Source organism: Macrobrachium rosenbergii, chromosome 4 (genome assembly GCF_040412425.1).
Source record: "Macrobrachium rosenbergii isolate ZJJX-2024 chromosome 4, ASM4041242v1, whole genome shotgun sequence".
Taxonomy (NCBI): Eukaryota; Metazoa; Arthropoda; class Malacostraca; order Decapoda; family Palaemonidae; genus Macrobrachium; species Macrobrachium rosenbergii.
In genome coordinates this window covers 21570001-21585000 of record NC_089744.1, presented here as the reverse complement: position 1 = coordinate 21585000, position 15000 = coordinate 21570001, and the positions used below count along the sequence as shown (strand labels likewise).

General features: G+C 36.3%; 1 protein-coding gene across 2 annotated transcripts in view; it reads right to left on the bottom strand.

The window, feature by feature from the left end:
- Oatp26F (Organic anion transporting polypeptide 26F) overlaps positions 1 to 15000 on the bottom strand; it is a 192796-nt gene that overhangs the window by 22399 nt on the left and 155397 nt on the right. Inside the window, exon 1 of one of the 2 annotated variants that reach the window (XM_067091063.1) lies at positions 1 to 999. This exon is cut by the window's left edge and continues 187 nt beyond it. The exons of the other annotated variant lie outside the window; for it this stretch is intronic. Coding sequence (XP_066947164.1) covers positions 1 to 695 — 695 coding nt within the window. The 5' untranslated portion in view covers positions 696 to 999. Of the gene's footprint in view, positions 1000 to 15000 lie in introns of those variants that run through there. 2 annotated transcript variants of the gene reach the window in all.

The window sequence follows — 15000 nt, the reverse complement described above, 5'->3', positions numbered from 1 at the left end:
TCGATCCAGCCGTTGACGGGTGGAAAGATGGAGGTGGAGCTGGGTAGCGCGATGAAAGCCACGCCGTTGGAGTACCCATTATACCCGTTTGTCTCGGCCGCCTCTTTCGTCCCGTGGTCGGCCTCTCGAGCGTGGAAGGAGAACTGCCTTTGCCCCAGGATGGAAATGTTCCCCAGCAGTGGCAAAAACGAGGGCGTGCATGGAAGTATGGATTCGCCGTTCAGTGGTCTCTCAGACAAGGGCGTATTGAGACGGTAAGGAACAACTGCCTCCGTCGGGCTTATGCTTCTCAGTGAATTTTCCGGCGTGAAAATGGCTACGCTCACGTCGGAACCTAGCCTGGACGCCAGGCTAGAAACACGTGACTGTCTGGATAGGGCGCTGCAGAGGGACAGGTTATCAAGAAGGGAATTAAGAGAAGCCGGAGGTGACGAAGAAATTGGGGGACTTATCAGCATAGACGACGGCGATTGTACTATGGATCTGGCAGTAGAGGTGCTCTGGGGAGCCTTGCCAACAGGTGGGGTTTGAGAGGGCATGGGGATTGGGGTTGGATAAAATAGGCGAGGGGAAGCGGCTGGCCTCGGAGAGCACCTGCATGATTCCCCTTCCGTTCCTGTGGATCGAACGCTGACGACAGACCCGGGAATGGAGATCGTCGACCCGTTGACTGAAGATCGAGAACCGGAAAACATTTCGCTTTCTTTTTTTGTACTTTTCTAGTCTTCACTCTTTCCCTACACTAACACAAAGGACGTAAGGCTCACAATCGTGATTCACGTTTCACTTTGTTTATCACACAAGAAAATGTTCCGGTTCATGGTGCCGTCTAGTTGTTTCTCATTTCTATTTCCGAAGGTTTTGTAAGGTTTGCACTTGTGAATAACACCATCTGTCATTACACAGAATGTATCAGTTCGAAGGCCAACCTCTGGACTACCAAGTGTTTCTTCATTTTTCTATTTGCACTTTGTGTCATTTTTGCAACTCGAGAATTGGTGTCCTGTTGCTGACGAGACGAAAAGAATCTATCAAGACATGACACATTTCAATACCGTCATGTAGACCTTTTAACAATATTCAGTGGTCCTTGAACGAAAATGGTTCAAGGAAGAAACGACTATACTGCAAGATTTTTTTATATGTATTTTCACAATCCACTACAGAACAAAAGAGAAGTCAGCATGCAAATGTTTCCTACAAACGCTTCTTGCCGAATAGAACCGAGTAAATATATGATAAGAAGATTTATAATTCGTGGACTTCGTTCCAGTCGTTTCTTAGATGAACATCTACCAACGAATGAATTAGAAATTAAGAAGAAAGATTTACATTTTGATCAAGCCACCCACTCCCCGACCCCCCTCTTTTTCTCTCTATCTAATTATTATTTCTTCATCATTGCTGATATTTTTCTTTTTACCATTCCCATTGGGTGACTGTTATCTCTCTCTCTCTCTCTCTCTCTCTCTCTCTCTCTCTCTCTTCTCTCTCTCTCTCTCTCTCATTGCTCACTAGTACTTAAAACGCCTGTGTGTCGAAAGGAAAACGTAACCAGGTTGAAGGTACACATTAAATTTGAATTTTCCTGTAGAATCTCAGGCGGCCTACCCTACAAGGAGCTGATTAAACCTCGACATACTGTAGACCAATTTGTCCCCTATTGGAAAAGCCCATTCAAAGAACAATGGACATGTGTACAGTATCATGGTCGTTATCAGATCTCCTTGTTGAAAAATAGTATTGTTTTTTTAATTTGAAACTTTAAGAAATCAGATTTATGCTCATTAAGAGGATCGTACCATAACCTGATGCTAATTTGAACGAGACATCCACAGAATGGGTTACCATTATTGGTAATGTTTCAGCGCATTTTAATCAGAGTATTTAGTGGACAAGGGAAGGATCACACTCCCAAAAAGGCAGAGAGAGAGAGAGAGAGAGAGAGAGAGAGAGAGAGAGAGAGAGAGAGAGACTGTCCAAGTAATTTTTCTTCTCTGGAAGATCAATGGCAAGTAGCGTCCGTCTCTGAGCAACCAATGGTCCAAGGCACATTCATCCCGAGCCCTTCAATCGTCCCCCCGACCCCCAGAACCCCCACCTATCCCCACTTTAGGGTGGCCTCGTATCCGCTGCAAGCACAAGAATGTGGGACTGGTACCCTACGGATGCTTGCACGCCAACATACGCGATCACAAGTACTGTATGAAAGGCACAGATCTATTTGCGTGAAATGATAAAGGTGTCTTGAACTTTATTTTATAAATAAATAAAAATAAAATAAAAAATAAAAGACTGGCAAAGTTCTATTGGCAATATTAGAATGTTTCTACTTCATGTTTGTCCTACTCATTCTTATACAGAATTGACAAAACTACTGGTAAAACCCACAGTGATTTTGCAGTTCAAATATACGAAAAGAATTAGAAGGTCTGGAAGACAGCTCTCAGCATTTCTTTCCAGGGTTTCTTGGAGTTTTTGGAATAATAATGAGAGCCCGAGAATAGAAATCTCTTGTAAATGCTTTTATATACTTGCAAAATAAAATGTTTATGATATCATGGAAGTTAGGATTTCCGTTATTATAATCCTCTCTTTCCAAACTGTCTATACGCCATAAACAATACGACGAATCAGACCGAATATTATTTTCTCCCACGTATGAGAGAGAGAGAGAGAGAGAGAGAGAGAGAGAGAGAGAGAGAGAGAGAGAGAGAGAGAGAGAGAGAGAGAGATTAAATATACATCCTAAAAAGAACAAAAACGCATTTACAAGGCAATAAAAATATCTATTACCTAAATTCAGTGTCAGAGAAGGAACGCAGAGAGAGAGAGAGAGAGAGAGAGAGAGAGAGAGAGAGAGAGAGAGAGAGAGAGAGAGAGAGAGAACATTAAATAATATACATCCTAAAAAGAACAAAAACGCATCTTCACGTCAATAAAAATATCTTTTCCTTAACTTCAGTGAGAGAGAGAGAGAGAGAGAGAGAGAGAGAGAGAGAGAGAGAGAGAGAGAGAGAGAGAGTTCATTAAATATACATCCTAAAAAGAACAAAAACTCATTTTCAAGACAATAAAAATATCTATTACCTAACTTCAATATCAGAGAGAGAGAGAGAGAGAGAGAGAGAGAGAGAGAGAGAGAGAGAGAACATAAAATGTACATCCTAAAAAGAACAAAAATGCATTTTCACGTCAATAAAAATATCTTTTACTTAACTTCAGTATCAGAGAGAGAGAGAGAGAGAGAGAGAGAGAGAGAGAGAGAGAGAGAGAGAGAGAGAGAGAACATTAAATATACATCCTAAAAAGAGCAAAAACGCATTTTCAAGACAATAAAAATATCTATTACCTAACTTCTGTATCAAGAGAAGGAACGCGGTTCGAAGATAAAAGTATCCGTTACAAAACTGAAACTTAAGGGGCTCTACTGGAATTCTTGATAAAATTCAATGGCATTAGCTTAACCAAGCGTCATTATAGTTAACCGATGAAGCTGCCTCCGTTTTTAAAATCTAGCTGAAATAGCCCGAGATTGATTTAGAATCCAAGTCGCGTGCCACTGAGGAAGACTTCGAATTAATTGGAATCGAATCCAGATATAACAGCCACAAGGATGGAAAAAGATGACACTTGAAAGTCTGCACGTGGCCTTGTGTTCGACGAACATACGTCAATATTGTATCATGTATCACCGGATAATATATATATATATATATATATATATATATATATATATATATATATATATATATATATATATATACATACTGTATATATACATATATACACATACATAAACATACATATATATATATATATATATATATATATATATATATATATATCACTAAATCCACGTCGGAAGATGTGTGAAAACCAGGACTTTGAACAAGTACTTTCGTAGTTTATTCTACATTTTCAAGTTCACTGAATACAAAAGAAGTTGACAGATTTATATACAAAAACAGTGTGAACTTGAAAATATAGAATAAACTACGAAAGTGCTTGTTCGAAGTCCCGGTTTTCACTCACCTTCCTATATATATGTAATATAAAAATAGATCTTTTACACTACCCAAAATGAACACATGGTGAAAAAAACGTGAAGATGGGATAACCTTTCAACATACGGAGAAGTCATTAAATCACAATCCATGACATTCTACGATGCTTAAGATTTTCTATAAATGTGGGTATAATCTGTTTTTTTTTTTCTTTTTACCAATAAAATTAGATGATTAACGACAGTATTTGTGTGCAATGCTTACTGTCTGAAGGTTGCCTGTCATGTTCTATTGTTTAGTTATCTTGTCATTTGAAAGTAGATGGTTCGGTTTGCCCTGAATTGTAAAAACGATGATTCATGAACCTGCTGACATTAATGGAAGGCAGACAAGGGTCCGGAGGAGAAGCAGAACACTGAGCTCTTAATCCCAAACCACTGTGAACTATTACAGAAATGCCTTCATAAAAGCGTGCGTGTGTGTATGTGTGTATATATATATATATATATATATATATATATATATATATATATATATATATATATATATATATATATATACATATATATATATATATATATATATATATATATATATATATATATATACATATATATATATATATATATATATATATATATATATATATATATATTTACTAAAAGGACCTCATTCAAACTGGATGGTATCTAATGGAGTTTTTGAATGAGGTCCTTTTAGTAAATCTACTAATGCACAGAACAATTGTGTATGTGATAAAGTTAATATATATATATATATATATATATATATATATATATATATATATATATATATATATATATATATATATATATATATATATATATATATATATATATATATATATATATATATATATATATATATATATATATATATATATGGCCGTGCTGGTAAAGGCGTCACTGTAGTCCTGAGTTCTTGTCTTTCGTTGGTTCAGCCCACGGAACGACGAACTTATTATCAACTAAAAAAATTCCCTTCGGTAACATATATGAAAATGTATTATTTCCGAGGTAGAGCGAATTGGATATTAAAGGACGTTTGTAGCTTAATGCTTATATATATATATATATATATATATATATATATATATATATATATATATATATATATATATATATATATATATATATATATATATATACATGAACACCCAGACGAAAGAAATGAATAGTCTGTATGATATGGGACTCAAACAGCCAAGCATCTTAAAACTGAATGTCTTAGACCAAAGTCACGGATTAAAGGGATTAACTCGTCCAGAGCGGCAAAGGCTGATAGGGAAAAATCACCCCAAACGCCAGAATCTGGAAAGATGCCACGACAGGGATTTGGTCCTACAAGTTGACTCGAGCGGCTGACCCTGCTATACAGTGGGATTAAGAAGGTCGAAAGGAGAAGATTAACCTCTCGGATGTATGAGTCAAGGCCAGGTATAGAAGGACTGCCCCAGATAAACATGAACAGGTGTTCTCCGAAGTGAAATTTGGCAGGTTTGTATTAATCTGCTTTAGGTTTGCCCGGCCACTCGGTTTTGGTCCTACTACAGGCTTTTTATAGGCGTTTCCTCCCACGCTGCCCAAATGTGCTTTGTTGGAAATGACCGTGTTTATTCCTTTTTAATCCTAGCCCTTGGAAACAATAGGAACAATAGTAATCTTGGTTTGACCCTACACTCCAATACATCCATGGTAAATCCCCTTAGGGTATGTGGACTATATAGAAAGAGTGCAAAATATCATCGTAACTTTTAGCAAGTTATTTTCATTATTTCATTTGCAATTATTGAAGATAGAATGAAAAGAAGTATAATATACGACAGCGACCCCAGCGAATGTTTTTTTTCTTCTTCTTCCTTACGTCGCGTCGTCCAGAGCTTGGTTGTTCCCGAGGAAACTTAGGCTAAACCCTCTTTTTGATCTTTCTTAAGATAATCGCTACCTCCTTTTACATTGGCCATAATGCTCTCTCTCTCTCTCTCTCTCTCTCTCTCTCTCTCTCTCTCTCTCTCTCTCTCTCTCTCTCTCTCTCTATATATATATATATATATATATATATATATATATATATATATATATATATATATATATATATATATATATATATATATATATATATATTATATATATATATATATATATATATATATATAAATTTCTGACTCACGTCGGGATCGAACCAGGTCTCTCAGGTGGAAAGCAAGGGCGTTACCCACTGGGTAACGCCCTTGCTTTCCACCTGAGAGACCTGGGTTCGATCCCGACGTGAGTCAGAAATTTATTTCTGTTCCACACGTGATTGTGTGTTGATGATTTCTATATATATATATAGGCTATATATATATATAAAATTTCTGACTTACATCAGGATCGAACACAGGTCTTTCAATTGTGTGTGTGTGTGTGTGTGTGTGTGTGTGTGTGTGTGTGTGTGTGTGTGTGTGTGTGTGTGTGTGTGTGTGTACTTGGAGAAATTCTGCGCTTAGGTATTTGCCAAATAATTATATCCATACATCAGCAATATATAAATATTTTTTATATTTTCCTTTTATGCAAATTAAAGTATTCACACTTCACGCACTACCTGCTTTGTAGTTTAAAATACTCTACACAATCCTGTATTATTTTAGTTAATAATAAAGATTTGTTATTCCCATACTCGTCATTTTCATAAAACCGAATTCGACCTCTACATGTCCCCAAGATCTAGCTTAGCTTGGACGTGAATCCTTTAAGAGAACTGGCAACGTAGCTTTCAAAATCTGTGCCACGTTCAAGAAAAAAAGCAATGTTTATGTTTACATCGCTACCCAGTGTAAAGTGTTACAGGTTTTAGTGACAAAAAATATCTGGCAAAGATTATTTTAGCATTTTTTTTTTTAGGTCTGTAGTGCTTTCAAATACTAAATAAACTGATTGAGAACGTTTGATTTGGCAGTGCAGCTTCCCACCCTTGCCCTGCCCAAAACGACAAGGTTGGAGATACTACAGTATGATATCTACCGAGCTATTCGCGACCTACCAGAAATTAGGATGCCATCTACCAAACAACCCATTAAGGCCTATGGCAGTTACTTCCTCAAACTGTAAACAAAACTATTTGATCCCCCTGGGGCTAGTACTAAAGATGACGAAACAGTGATTCACCCACACTGTTTCGCAGTGTGGGGTACTAGCCCCTGAGGGGTCAAATGTAGAAAATGGATGGTGGATACCGTACTGTAGTAGCGCTGGCCTAGCAACCACTACGTTGTTTCAATTTTCCTTCGTGGCATTAGCCTTTATTGATGTATGTACGTATGTATGTATGTAATATGTGAGGTTCACTCAGCAAATGGACGAATTTAGCCCCACAAAGCAATTTTACCTTTAATTCACAGGACCTTCCCCTGCGAAGAAAAGTAAAACCTTTGTCCCTTCATTACAGTAAAGTTAAAAACGGGTTGCAAGTGTGACTGCTAATTGTCGTGGCACTAAAGTTTGGCAAACTCCACCGAATTCAAGATTACTTTCAATAAACTTATTTATAACTGAATCACGAAAATATGGAACATAAACAAAAGCAATGCCACGAAAGAAAGTGAAACAACGGAGTGGCGCCAGGCCTTTCGACTTACTGTCCTTTACTTAGCTAAGTTAAGGACAGTTAGTCGAAAGGCCTGCAGGCACCGCTCCGTCGTTTCACTTTCCTACGTGGCATTGCCTTTATTTAATAAACTTATTTTACAGAAACTTTCCACTCCGATGTTTGTGTGGAGAACTGAGGATCGTCATCACTGAAAAGACATTTGTTATTTTCTAGACATAGGATATATATTGACTTGAAGTAATCCTGTCTCTCCAAATACGGAACTTCCTCCTTTTGTGGCCAAAAACATAATCTTTATATACTATTGCGACATTTTAACCTCTCGAAAGACGAAGATTTTTACTTACAAAGTGAGCAAATAGAATCTCATAAATGCAAAAACCGTTTTTTGACAACTCTTGAAGAGTAATTTTGCTTGAAAGCTTCTGACTGGATTTTTTTTTTCTTTGCACCATTTTTATATAGAACCGCTTCATTCAATCAAATGACTTTGTTTATGTGCCAGCCGTTAGGGTCTCAATAACTTAGTAGTTCTTGACGTAGATTTGTAAAATTTGATATAACGCTCAAGCAGCTGTCATTTACAGAAATTTATGTTTTGCTCCTTCATCTATTACAATGCATCGGGAGCCATTCTCGTAAATCCCGCAAAGGAAAGGGTACTTTCTCAAGGGTTACGGGTAATGATCAAAATTTTTATTTAATTGAAAATTCAGTCTGACAGCAATGTTTGGATGTTATTATTTCAAAACAATTCTTACATTTCAGCTTGTAGGTTTTTTATGCATATTAAATCCCTCCATTGTTTATATATGCATGAAACACACACATGTACATATATATACATACACACACACACACACACACACACACACATATATATATATATATATATATATATATATATATATATATATATATATACGTGTGTGTGTGTGTGTCCAATGCAGCACGAAGGGAAGCGTGCTTGAGAATATCATAAAATCCACGTAAGAAGGTGAGTGAAAACCGGGACTTTAAACAAGTACTTTCGTAGTTTATTCTACATTTTCAAGTTCACATTGAATACAAAGGAAGTCGACAGAGCCACATATACAAAAACAGAAGTGGGGGGGGTTACAGTTTGTTAATCTTGGCAGCATGTTCTTTAAACAAAAAAGACAGGGACAAAGAATCAAAGGATAGTCCAGGGTGGAGATTAACATTCCTGGTGGACGTAGCTTCAATGCACAGTTTCTATCAAATTCTTTTTCCGATGGTCGTTGACCTTGAAGATTACCGTTGACTTATCCCAGTTCATCGCATGGCCTGTCTGAAGCTAATGACCCGCAATGCCATTGTTTGATAAGCCTCTTGAAATGGCATATTTGTGTTGGGAGCTTCTTACTTGTGGTCCTTTTGATGTTTGACCAATATAAATCTTACTACATTCTTTGCAAGGAATGCTGTATACAGTATTGTTTGAATTGGACGGGCTCTTCTTAATTAGTTTATTTCTCATAATATTATTGTATTTAAATACTAAGTTAATATTAATAGTTTTTAAAATGGGCACTGCAGGAATGAAATTAGGATGAAATGGTAAACAGAGAACATTCCTAAGTTCTTTGTTAACACTGGTTGGATTGTAATACGTCTTTTTTTTGCTTTATTTTTACAAAGTTCTAAAAAATATGGATGGTAACATAATGAATCCTATTTTATCAATAATTTTAAACTCCTCTTCCAAAAAATCAGGACTGCAAATTCTAAGAGCTCTAAGATACATACCGGAAAATGTTGACACCCTAATTTGTTTAAATATTCCTGATTTCTTGCAAATAATTAATAATCTTGTACCATCCATAAAATTCACAATAGAATATGAAGAAAATCATTGTATACCATTTTTGGATGTCTTAGTTATTAGAAATAACACCAATTTTTGTTTTAAAGTATACAGGAAATCCATGAATAATTTGTCATATATTAATTTTTACTCTAACCATGCTAAACAAATTAAGGTGTCAACATTTTCCAGTATGTATCTTGGAGCTCTTAGAATTTGTGGTACTGAATTTTTGGAAGAGGAGTTTAAAATTATTGATAAAATAGGATTCATTATGTTACCATCCATATTTTTTTTTTAGAAATTTGTAAAAATAAAGCAAAATAGACATATGACAATCCAACCAGTGTTAACAAAGAACTTAAGAATGTTCTCTGTTTACCATTTCATCCTAATTTCATTCCTGCAGTGCCCATTTCAAAAACTATTAATATTAACTTAGAATTTAAATATAATAATATTTTGAGAAACAAACTAATTAAGAATAGCCCGCCCAATTCAAACAATACTGTACACAGTATTCCTTGCAAAGAATGTAATAAGATTTATATTAGTCAGACATCAAAAGGACTACAAGTAAGAAGCTCCCAACACAAATATGCCATTTCAAGAGGCTTATCAAATGATGGCATTGCGGATCATTGGCTTAAGACAGGCTATGCGATGAACTCGGATAAGTCAACGATAATCTACAAGGTCAACGACCATCGGAAGCTACGTCCACCTGCAGGAATGTTAATCTCCACCCTGAATTACCTCTTGATCCTTCGTCCCTGTCTTTTTTGTTTAAAGAACATGCTGCCAAGATTAACAAACTGTCACCCCCCCCCCCACCGCCCCCAACGACTTCTGTTGTTGTATATAAGGCCCTGTCAACTTCTTTTGTACTCAGTGTGAACTTGAAAATGTAGAATAAACAACGAAAGTACTTGTTCAAAGTCCCGGCTATCACTCACTTTCCAACGTGGATTTTATAACGTGTGTGTGTGTGTGTGTGTGTGCGTAAGTATATCCTTCAACACCACGCAAACAATGAAAACTTTACGCAATCCGGCACCAGACAAAACCATTTGATGGAAACCTTATCACATGAATAATTCATATCTGGCTCACCCAACAGAGAGCAATATTCCGTACTTATAACCGTATTTTATCGATTCTACGGCAGCTTGGCGTCGTGAAGGAACGCACCAAAATCTAGAGCATTTAGTCTTCTATAAATTTTCTTTCTTTCGTGAGGTTGACGACTTGCGAAAAATTATATCATATATACAAGACCTATTTGAAAACACGGTAGTTGCTGGTCTATGTAATTCGCTACATTTAGCAGCTTTATTCCTGCTATTGTTCTTAGTCAATGGCATCTGTACATACACACACACACATTTATATATATATATATATATATATATATATATATATATATATATATATATATATATAAACATTAAGCTACAGTTGTCGTTTAATGTCAAATTCATTCAACCTTGGAGTAACACAACCCGAAGGGGAATTTGTAAGTGATATGCGATTCGTCACCAGGGAGACTCGAATATACATATCCCTTCGGGTTATGATATTCCGAGGTTGAGTGAATTTTATATTGAACGATATTTGTAGATTCATGTTTGTGAATATTGGAAAAATGTCACGGAGTATCTGAAGAAAACACACATATATACATATGTGTGTGCGCTCTCTCTCTCTCTCTCTCTCTCTCTCTCTCTCTCTCTCTCTCTCTTACTAGTTCCTCGTTGGGAGAGTCGGTAGAGTTGTGGGCTAGCACTCGCTAGGCCCGAGTTCGAGTCTCCGCCCGGATAATGAAGAATTAGAGGAATCTATTTCTGGTGATAGAAATTCATTTCTCGCTATAATGTGGTTCGGATCCCAAAATAAGCTGTAGGACCCGTTGCTAAGTAACCAATTGGTTCTTAGCCACGCAAAATAAGTCTAATCCTTCGGGCCAGCCCTAGGAGAGCTGTTAATCAGCTCAGTGGTCTGGTAAAACTAAACTATACTTAACTTCTCTCTTTTACTCATTTTTGGAAGCATCACATACACAGAAAATCCTAAACGTTATGAAGTAAAAACTGCCATTGTACATTTCGTATCTAATGTCGACATAACGCTGGGAATAACGTGACTGGGAAACTACTTAACCACAGACAGTCAATCCACCACAAAAGTCATGCACATACAGTAAGGCCTGAGACTACAAGAGTTTAATTACAAAGCAACTTTTTGGACTATAAAGAAACCCTCTTCTTCTTCTTCTTCTTCTTCTTCTTCTTCTCTCTCTCTCTCTCTCTCTCTCTCTTTTACATTTGATTTAATTGCTTTTATGGATTTCATGCCAACACGCTGTCAATATGTTTGCATCGACAATAGCAGCGCTAGACAATGGTGGAACGAAGAAGGGAAGTGATTGCTTGACATTGACAGCTGACGAGATATATACTTTTTCATTTCATAGCGCTGGCTAACGATGAAAGCAGAAAGGAAACTGTAGGTGTTAATTTGACGGAATCGAAGAGGGGAAGTTGGGGTTTTGTTGTGACTTGCTACACTCAAGTTCTAGGATTATTTGCTCTCTCTCTCTCTCTCTCTCTCTCTCTCTCTCTCTCTCTCTCTCTCTCTCTCTCTCCAGTTCCAGCTCCTCTAAATCAAGTTCTCAAATGTCACGAGAAGTACCTACAAACTTGGCAGATATTTTGACGAACTTTGCCAATTTTTCAGTCAGTTTACGATCGGTCATTTTGAGACGGCAGGTTGCTTAAGCCACAGAGAAACGAGTGATTATTATCCTCTTAAGCTGCCACTCTTAAAGGGTCATATCCTGATCCAATTCGAGATTCAAAAATTTGTTTTCAACCTCCCACCGCAGACCCCACACTGCGGCAGTAACTGATCATCACACAGAGCCAGTGGGTTTAAACGCAGAAAAGGACAAGTAATAAGAATACAAATAGATGACGTAACAACAGATTATGCAGAAAAGTCATGAAAATAAATAACAAATCTTATCAAGAATAGGAAGCGTATCTAACTTAAATATTACAGGTCTAAAAATGTCGCGTTTTTCTTAGTGCGTTCCCATGTTTTAAGTTTTATATGGTTTTAGTGCATCCATTATGAGCGATTGCCGGTACACAAAGCACACTAACACGCATAAACAATGTGAATACGAGAAGTCAGAAGATGAACACCGAATTTGAGCATTCTCAAAGGAAAAGGGCTTCTCTTGACCAGCATTACATAATAGTCCTGCTCTTGACTTCACGGCCTACAATCTGAATTGACAACCTTCTTTTGTTTGTCCTTACGGAGAGAGTGTACATGATCGACCTTTTGTTAAAAATGTCCCAAGATGAAATGGCTACACGCTGTTCAGAAATACGGATTTTGAACTGAAAAGATATGGGCCAGATTTCAGATTCAAAACGTAACGATGTGAAGAGAAATACTGAGAACATTATTACAGAAGAAGCACATATTTGGAGTTTTATTAATAGGAAAAAATGACACAATCCGCCTGAGATTTTGAAGTCCAGCCCAATGACCTTTCGTACAGGTGAAGTTGTAGTTCGGCCGAGGAATCTGGGACTTTTATATTGACCCGTTTATATCCGCCTTTCCATCAACAGAATTCATCAAGGTATTTCCGGAATTTTCGACCCGTAGTAGTCTGAGCAGAATTACTAAAGTATATCGGAGAGGGCAACGAAAATTTTAGTTACTCTATGACCGGCTTCTTTGTGAATGTTTGAAATAAAAACTCATAATACCTTCTTCCATAAAACGCGAAAAAAGCTTGTAACTTTTATTTAATAAATATCCCCGCTAGATACCATCCAGTTTCCATGAGGTCCTGTTAGTAATTGCATTAATGCACAGATAACTGTGTAAGTGATAAAGTTTATATATATATATATATATATATATATATATATATATATATATATATATATAAATATAATTTTCCTTATGATGGACAGAAGTATGAATAACAAACACACAAACACACACACACACACACACACACACACATATATATATATATATATATATATATATATATATATATATATATATATATATATATATTATATATATATATATATATATATATATATATATATGTATATATATATATATATATATATATATATATATATATATATATATATATATGTATGTATATATAGTACATAATCTATGCATCAGTCCGCCATACGGAAAACTACATTACATTTTTTCTAATATATTTGTACTGTAACCTCCAGTAGAAACATTATCTCATTATCATTTCCATGGAAGAACGGCATCGTTTCGTAATCCATTACCGCTTCTGTCAAGGCAACCGCCTATTCGATAAAAAGGTTTTTTCCTAATTACTTTGGACATTCCTGACTTCACTACTGCTTCTCAGAAACGTCGACAGAGGAATGAAATACGCCTCGGGTATTTCACAGCGTGAACGCGAGTGCTTTTTATAACGTGACAATTTCCCAGAAACTTGGAACACCAGTATTCGATATTGACGAACATACGCACTTGTTTACTAATGGAAAAGTGGTCAGCACAAAAGTGAAGCGTATTTCAGACCTATGTAACCTCCCATTTTTAATCAGTATTTAGTCGTAGGTAACAGTTGATTTATCTCTCGGCGTTCATTCACGCAATATCAGGAAAAATTCTTACGAACAGAGCCCCAAATCACACCATTTCTGTGGGAATATTTGATTACTACGCCACCATTTAGAGATCAAACCAGTGCATACTCTGTTCAACAAAAGCATTTTTTATTGAATACACCATTAGTTAAAAGAAATCTAACGGCTTGTTTACAACTACTAAATATCGCGTAGTCAAAATTCATGACCAGAATACATGCTAAGCAACCACTACTATACCATGAGCATGCGAGCATAAGCGCTCTCGGGACCTTGGGAAGAAGTGTGCCACGGCCGGAGCCGATATAAAGGTCCTTGGCTGCCCGATCTTCATGTAGGACTAACACTTAAAGGGCAATAGCCTTCAGGCCTATCACGTGGCCCAAAAAATTAATAAAAAATGGTTAATACAAAGAGTTTACCGTGAAACAAACACGTTGCTTCTTTCAGTGGACAAAATATCCTTTATGTCATGTACCGTTGTCAAGAGAAGCCCCTTTCTTTCGGGAATACCCAAATCCATCCTTAAATTGACCTTGTAAATCCGGGTTGACTCTTCTGAAGTCACGTTTTTATACTGTTTATGCGCGGTACTCTGCGCATGTAGCAGAGGTCGCTCATACAACTCACAATATGAGGATCTAAAAATAAATTGCAAAAGCTATTAAACCTATAAAATTTCATCTATATATTCCTTTGATTTTTGTATACCATTTATTTATTTTCATGGCATTTATATATTTGTTTGGTTTTTATACAATTTGTTATTTATTTGCATTTATACATTCCTTTAGTTTTTATACAATTTGTTATTTATTTTCATGACATTTATATATTAATTTGATTTTTATACTATCTGTTATTTATTATCAGGGCGTTT